We start from the raw sequence: 8,799 nt of genomic DNA on the forward strand, positions 1-8,799 counted from the left end.
ACTGAAGTACATAACAAAAACAATTTCATTAGTAGTTATAGGAATTTGAAAGTGACATTGTACCATTTTTCTAATACAAGATGCTCAAAATCTAGGAGCTTCAGAGGCCTCAAGGAGCTGCTTTTAACCATCTGCCTCTCCTCCATGATCTATCGTGTTTAGCTTTATATGAAAATAATAAAACAAGAAAGTAACTGATGATCCTGCTGAGAGTTTCTTATTGTTTCAGTCTCTCTTGGCCTTTTGGGAATGTGTCAAATACTTTATAAAGTTTCTAGAGAGAATTGTGGGATACCTGTAAAAGCTATTCTCTCCATGTTTTTACAGTATGAAAACATACAAGGTACTCTCTGTGAGGTTATGAAGTGTTCCAAAATAATACTTGACTTCGATAACATTGCCTCTGGTGTCGGAAGATTGACAAATTTCAGTTATTTCCTTTTTGAGGAGGAGGTCTTAAAATTTCAGTGTAGAATATCAGAAAATGCTTTTTGGGGATCTTTAAATCTCAGTGTTAAATATGAGGATATTTTCTCTATTGTGCTAAATAATTTTGAAAAATAGAATTTATATTGAAAGACTAGAAGTTTTATAGCATTAAAATATTATGCACTAAAATACTGTGTTAAATGAAGGATATCTTTTAATTCAGTTTATGGGCCCGGCATGGCCAGTTGGTTAGGACACTCGACTCGCAATCTGAGGGTTGCGGGTTTGAATCCCCATTGCACCAAACATGCTCGCCCTTTCAGCCGTGGGGGCATTATAATGTGACAGTCAATCCCATTATTCGTTGGTAGAAGAGTTGTCAGTGGGTGTTGATGACTAGCTGCTTTCCCTCTAGTCTTACACTGCTAAATTAGGGATGGCTAGCGCAGATAGCCCTCGTGTAGCTTTGCGCGAAATTCAAATTCAATTTATAATTTTGCTGTGAAACTAACATTTTTCAGTGAATCTTAAGTCTTAGGCTGATTGAAAAAAATTTTATTTACATGCTGTCAGAATTATATAATATCACATAAACTTCAGCATTGCACATTCTGTTTTCTTTTCCAAACACTTTTATCATAAAAACTTTCTTTCCCACCCTCATTTGCCATGATGGGAGCCAGTATCTAATTAAATGCCTGTTGGGAGAAGAAATGCATTGAGGAATTATCTCTTGAGATTTAATTTACAAGACATATAATATTTTAAGTAATTTGCTGAAATCTTTGATTGCAGAGGTGACTTGATAGTTGCTATAAATGACTTAACATTACTAGAAAGCTGCTACACGCCATCTTTCTGTGAAAATACCAAATAAACCTTGCCTGTATCCGTCTGTCCACTTAAAATATGCCAAATTTAAGCAGAGGGTTTCTTCTGAAAATGCATTGTAGCTGTGAATAACTTCTGCAGCAGTTCTTACATCCACCCTGTAGGATGTAACTTGGTATTTTTCCTAAATTTCTACTTTGTTAACCTCTTTGGTACTCATATTGTGATTAGTATAATGTTTCAAATGACTGGATCCAATAAACTGTTGTTTTTGGTAACTGATTGCGCATAAGTATGACATCATATGTGTCAAAAAACATTTGCCTTAACAGTTTATCATCAATTAAAAAAAAATGTATGTGTTTCACTACATATTCACTGTACCTGTGTGATTAAAAAAGCTCTGTTGTAATCATAATAATGCTATATTAATAATACAAATAAAATATCTTATCCAAACCTGCATGACAAAATAAAGTAGAATCCATTGTTTCTAGATTGTCACCTCTAGAATGTGACTTAATGGACATTGAAAAAAATTGTCTGACAATTTCTAAAGCAAAAATGTTATAACAGTAAATGAAACTATAAGAATAATGTTAAATGATGACATTAAGAGTACTTTATTTCATACAAGGTAGTGTTTTGAACTGTAAGGATAATATTTAATAGTGTACTGGTATAAAATTTACTTTAGAAATAGTTTTCTGAAATTTTGATAAAAATTCTTTTCTTTCAAATTGAAAAGTTGTTAAAAATGTTTGGTATTTCCAAAACAAGTTTTTTTATGCTCCGTCAAGAAATAGTTTTAAACTTTTTACATCAAATAAACTCCTGTATAATCTGACCACCAAGCTCACTTATTTAAAAAACACAAAGTAATAGTAGGCAAATATTCTATAAATGGAGTTCATTTTGTATAAGTGTTGAATCAATACAAATATGTATAAACAAATAGCTTTTTTTTCTATAATTTTTGAAAATTTTCCCCAAAATAGTAAGAATGTTTTATACAACTTTAATACAATGTACATGCAGCAGGAATCTTAGAAGTATTTTTAATCGTCCAACATAAACATGTGTTGTTCGTAATGTGGGAAGTGGTCTCAAGGTTAGTGCACTAGACTGAATAAGGGATTCCATGTTTGAAGTCACTATTGAGATTTGTTGTATGTTTTCAGTATGTTTGTATAACCTTTTATTGTAATTTTATTTTGAAGAAAATACTAATTTAAAGACTATTTAGAACTGGTACATCCAAAAGAACTGTAATATATCCTCGGAGGATTAGCTATACTTTCAAAATATCAGTAAAAATGTTAAATAAATTTAAATCTTTTTAGGTTTAAATCTGCTCTCTTTACTTGTTAGTGTGTAGTAGTAATTTGTGAAAAGTGTTTACTTACAGAGATTTTTGTGTAAGGAAGAACTAGTTGTATTACATTATTTTTTTTTATTTTTTTTTTGTTTACTTGTGGTTACAGGTCCATCAGCTTTATCATCAAGCAGTTCAAGTTTTGCCATATAGTGCTTCTTTGTGGAAAGAGGTTTGTAGCTCTGATTTTATTCTTGTAAATAAAATATCAGAAAGTTAAACAGGGTAATCTTTTATATAATCCCATGCCATTTTTCAGGCTCAGAATATTTCATAGTTATATCTTGAGCATTGGGAAATATAGCATGCATGGCCTACTTATCAACTTCATTTTTACATGAAACAGATTCTGTTTAATAGATAAACACCTTTGATATAGTTAAAAAAGTAAAAGTAGGTCTCAATATTTTGTTAATAATAAATTTGTTTTGCTTCTTCTGTAATTATAACTATTGATACTCAAAACAGTAACCTTTGTGTGTAAGTACAAATTCAGCTGTAACTTGTTCAAGATGCTGATATATTAGATGATGTGAAAATAAGTTACTTATCCATCAAACAACTAACTTTGCAAATGTAACCAATGCATTTTGCATTGACATTACCATTTAAAGTGATGCCAATATAGTTGCAAATTAGTTTTTAAACCTTATAAAATCAAGTCAATTATTAAACATAACTTTGGTTCTAAGCATAATGTTAGCTCATAAAGAATCTGTTGAGTGCATACAATATCTGAATTTTTCGAACTTGCACTTCAGTTTCAGTAAGGGAAACTAACAGCAGATGAATGTTGAATGTATAAAAGTTTTGTATGGAACATAGAAGATAGAATATATAATTTGTTTCTTTGCAGTATAAAGATGAAAAAATATTTAGCTTATTCTTGTTTGAATGTGATGTGTGTAAGGTCTTGAATGGTATATATTCTGTTTCTAGCATTTATGTAGGTATGGTAAGTGGGAAAAAGGAGATAGGTATCTTTGTGAATACTTTTGTATTCACCTGAATTGGAATGTTTTAGATTGTCTATCATGAACAGCTTTAATGTCTATTCAATATTGTTGGCAGAAATTAAAAGCTATGTGTGTATGTTGGAGATTTTATTTTAGTTAAAAATTCTGTAACAGTAATACCAGTTGCTTCTCCAATATAATAATCAGACAGTGAATATGAGAATGGCTGTATTTTTACTCCTTCAGTATCATTTTACAAAGACCGATACTAATAATATTATCTTATGTATGAATCTTTTAACCACATGAACCTTTCTACCAATAGTTTATTCTGTATGAGCTGTCCCAAGAACATGTTACTCATGCAAACCAAGCTTTTGAAGAATGCAGCCGTTTAGGAATTAATGGAGTTCAAGAATACATCAACTCTTTGTTGATGTCGTCTGGTAAGGTTATTTTAACTCTGACACCTGAATAGAATCAGGAAGACGGATTAACAGATAAAGAAATGTGAATTCCTTTCTGTGACATTTTTCTTGCCCCGTTTCCTAAGAACTATGCAAACTATTCTTTCTTAACATTTTATTTATATGGAAATTACACTGATTGGCCACTTTATCAGAACCTTCCACTATTTGGTTGGACCATCTTTTCCTTTTTTACTTCAATAACAGCCTGGGTTCAGCATGATATAGTCTCCTCAAAATGTCAGATAAGGGTTTGTTCAGTTTTAGCCTGTTCATTGAGGAGTATGGTTTTAAAGTTGAAGAAACCTTTGTTCATACTTGTTATTGTCTAAATGAACCATCAAATGACTACATTTATAGGGCTTGAACATGATGATCTATTTTACACATGAAAGTGTTCTACAAATGTGTATTGGGTCCTAATAAAGTGACCAGTTGTGTAAATTGAGTTATAGTAAATAATAAACTAAGCGTGTAATAATGACTTGCTTCTTATAGATGACCTGGCATTTATGCATCAATAGCTGTGTATACAAGTATTGGAGAAAACTAAAAAATTTTTAAAGTGTGAATATCATGTAAAACAGTTAGGAAAATTAAACCCAAATAATCACAATCGTTAGTTGTATTTTTCTTTCTTACTGACATTTATTCAAGGTTACATCAGTTACCCTATCAGTTATATTATTTGTGGAAATTGAAGTGCTTTTTTTGTGTATTACTATGAACTTTGCTAAGAAAATATGTTGGTAATCATTTATTGTTAGTCAGTTTCTTTTTAAACAAAATATTTGCTTGGAAGGAAATTAACTTGCATATCTTGTGTTTGAGGAAATTCTTTAATTTGGTAATGTCTATGAAGAAAACTAGTGAAAGGGTTTTTGAGATAATAAGAACTTTTAAATATAAGTTCATCAGAAATTGTAAAAGAAATACATATTTGTATATATGCAGATACACTGTATTATTAAGTTTGGGACAGCATACATTGAGAAAAATATTTTGTTCCTTTGCTATAAAGTGGTATCTTTTTGGCATCAGTCCTGGACTCTGTTCTAATGTTTGTTACTAACTGTTGGTGTACATCTGGTAGATAAACTGCCATTCCTCTTGCAAAGAAAACAATGAGTACCAAGACCCAACACTCCACAAGATGTTTTTTTTTTATTGTTTTTCACCTGATTTTGAGTTCAAGGCACCAGGAAAGCATATGCTGTGATAAACAACTTACGGATTGTCACCCATCACTAAAATCCACCTATGTGGAATTCTCTGTCTACGATGAATGTATGTTGTGCACTCATGAACGCTTAATAAAAATCTGTTATATATTTGCAGTTTCATTCCACAACACATTTCACAGTTCAGGTGGACTGGGGAAAAGAGTACTTTTGGGTAGTTTGGCAATATTCTTCATTGACTCATTCACTGCTCTCTCATTTTTTAGTATCCAGTCCCCCCAGTCTGTTTAATTATGAAAAGGTTGGCTGAAATATGTTGCTACATCCAATAATCTTCCTTACACCCTTTAGCTGTCCATGGAAGTTTCTCACATTTATTGTGCTATGTACTAGTTGATTGGGGAAACAGGCCCATTACTAAGGGTGTGCTATTCCATCTTTGGTAATATAATTTACATCAGGAATATAAAAGTAATGAAATCTCGTATAATTAGTGTGTGTGTGTAAAACCACTGTTGTTATTTATTCTTTAGCCTAAGATTAACTGTTCATTTATGATTAATTAAGAATATAGTATTAAATGTAAAATATCCTAAAGTCTTTAATTATTATTATTAGTAATATCAAGATGGATAATTTAAGGCTTTGATTTATTTGATCATAGTTCCCTATTTACCAAGTCCCACAATCCTGTGGCTTTTACAAATTGCACTTTGACCTGAAGCAGCATAGCATTACAGGCCTGACTGGGCCAGTTACTTTTTTGAACTAGTAGTGTGTACATACAACTACCATTTATCAACCTGGTATTAATGAGCCAGTGTCCGAAAATGCTAAAGGGGGAAAAAAAAACACTTTCCACTTTTTTTTTTTAAGCTTCTCTCCCCCATTCCCTGGGAATGAAGTGACCCAAACTTTTCAGCCACTCATCATATTTGTACAATGATAATGTGGTCCTGTGCAGTGATACGATGCAAGTGAGGTTCCTTTCTTCAATGTGGCTAATCTTTTAAACTTCAGATTTTCAGTGTCCAAGCAACAACAATCCATCAAGAAAGTGCTGAAATAAACAAGGATATTGATAAAAACAGAAGACAATAAATTAAGAGTGGAGTGGAAGTCTCACCTGACTTGAAAATGGCTGAAAAAAAATGGCATGATCTGCGTCAGTTTCCCAGACTAAGTGTTGTTATATATACATACATACATGTGTGTGTGTGTGTGTGTGATAGACTATTGGGCCACATAAAAACACTAACTCAGCAGCCCAAGAGGCCAGTAGCTAAAAATTTAAATGTAGAACCCTGTTACTAATGATTTTTTAAAACATTAGTAGAAGTGAAGTTAAGAAGAATTGTGAAAACCACTTATGTAATTTTGCATTTATTAATCAATTTGGTACCTGTCTTAAGCCAAATAATGCAAGTATGTGATTTTATGAGTATACTTAGTCATTAGGTTATGCAAGATATGTAATTGTTTTTAACATAATGCCAGTTTATGTAAATTAGTAAAATGAGTAATTGTTTATTGTGTATATAACATGGAATACTGCTTACTAACATAAAAACTGGATGTTATTAGCATTCATGTAGTTGCAGTAATGCAACATGAACTCAAAATAGTAACTCCTTTACATACTGAAAAAGATAATTTATATTCATTGGCCACTTTTCCAGTGTACATTATTTTTCTTACCGATTGCTGTTATTTTATACATAATTTTAATTTTTCACATATAAAATTTTATTGGTTCTTTATTTAGTTCATTAAAATGTTTCTGCAATATGTATCATATCTGTAATACAAGTTAAATAATTGCAATGTGTTTTGTTAAAACATTGTTAATTGTCTGTAATTTTACTGTTTATATATACATATGCAACATACATTTTTATTTCACCTGACATCGATACTTATTTTGTGTTACAAATTTTAATCCTCATACTATTCAGACTTGTTTGCAGCAGCACCAACACATCTTTGGCATTACCCTTAGTTCTGGCATAACTTTTTCAATTAACTTTATTGACATATGATTCAGTTCTACCAGTTATTTTTGACATTTTTGGTTAATTTTGCAACACTTGTGTAATATTGATAAATTTCATAATCCTGTCTTGTTTCAACAATTCCAACAAAAAATTGTGATAAGTTGTAATCCTAACATTACTGTTTTAGCTTCAATAAATATCTTAAAATATTGATACAAGTTTTAACTATCATTAACTGATTTATATAAAGACATTTCTACAAAGTCTGAACAAAAGTTTCAAATCTAACATCACATCTTTTAATTTCAAAGAGTTTCTATAGAATGTGGAAAAAAGTCGCACTTCCTTCTAACATTTCTTTTAATTTCAAGGAGTTTTTACGTAATACTAAGATAATTTTTAGTAGTAACATTTAATAATTCCTAGTTTTAAGAAAGTTTTACAGTGTGCAAACAAGGTTTAAGGTTCATTACAAGAAATTTACATGAAATACTGCTACAAGTCTTAATTATTTGTTTTAATCCAATCAATTAGTTTTCATTACAGTATACAAAACATTTCTAGTTGCATTATTTTGATATTAGTGTAATAATTTTTTTATTTTGTAATAAATTTCAAAGCTCAATATTGAAGGTCGTCTGAATGCAAACATTAGTAAGGTTTTAGTTTAAGATCTTTTTAGAATTTTTGGTAAGAGTCTGTTTTGGAAATTTATTTTTTTCTAGTGAATGAGAAGAAGTCAGATTGAAATGGTACATAAATCAAGTCAAGGCAACTCAAGATTTTGGGAAAATAAATCACTAACCAAAGGTAACTGTAAATAAACTTCAACTATTTACACATTAATAAAAAAAATTAATTTTTTTTCTTTTTATTTGTTATCAGTTTTCACTTTCAAAAAATGTATATGAATATTTGATAGAAATTAAATAAATGTTATTGATACTCCTAATGAATAGTGTGAAGTTTTTTTGTACAGAAAAAAAGCAATGGAAAACACTGTTGCCAGAATTCAACTGTTTCTAAGAGAAAATTTTCAACGTATCATTTTACAGCCCGAGTTTCAAGGTGATAGGATTAGGCAAACAACAATTAATCTCCTATGACTAGCTCTAAGCTAGAATTTGAATCTATATATATAAACAAACACACACACACACACATTAGGATCTATATGCCTATTGAGTTACTCTTAGTGTCATGTGTACAATTTTTGTAACAGCAAACCACTAAATATTCTTACCCAAAAACACTTTTTGTACTGTCCTTTTAAATCACAGTCTGCAGTTGTTATGTTTATTAGTTCTCTTCTTTCTTAGACTTTAAATCAATATTTGTGTTAATATATTAAACTGACTGTTTTTAAGTTTTCTATAGTGATGGTATTGACTGAGAAGTAAGGGTTGCTAATTACAAAGGAATTAATTTTTAGCAATAAAATGATGCCAACATTAGCCATAAAAACAAGAAAATTGGCTTTGATCTGTATTTCAAATTACAGATGGAAATTCAGATTTATAAGAACTTACTATCCAGTGATCAAATATTAAATATTCTTGCAAAATA

General features: G+C 30.4%; 1 protein-coding gene across 2 annotated transcripts in view; it reads left to right on the forward strand.

Annotated features, from left to right (window-relative positions):
• The window catches only part of LOC106463407 (zinc finger C3H1 domain-containing protein-like), a 111,188-nt gene extending 103,056 nt beyond the window's left edge, over positions 1-8,132 (forward strand). For both annotated transcript variants that reach the window (XM_022390891.1, XM_022390890.1), the window contains exons 32-34: positions 2,745-2,807; positions 3,917-4,037; positions 7,959-8,132. In XM_022390891.1, coding sequence (XP_022246599.1) covers positions 2,745-2,807; positions 3,917-4,037; positions 7,959-7,981 — 207 coding nt within the window. In that variant the 3' untranslated portion in view covers positions 7,982-8,132. The remainder of the gene's footprint in view (positions 1-2,744; positions 2,808-3,916; positions 4,038-7,958) is intronic.
• The last annotated feature ends 667 nt before the right edge of the window (positions 8,133-8,799 follow it).

Source organism: Limulus polyphemus, unplaced genomic scaffold (genome assembly GCF_000517525.1).
Source record: "Limulus polyphemus unplaced genomic scaffold, Limulus_polyphemus-2.1.2 Scaffold1399, whole genome shotgun sequence".
In the NCBI taxonomy this organism is placed as follows: Eukaryota; Metazoa; Arthropoda; class Merostomata; order Xiphosura; family Limulidae; genus Limulus; species Limulus polyphemus.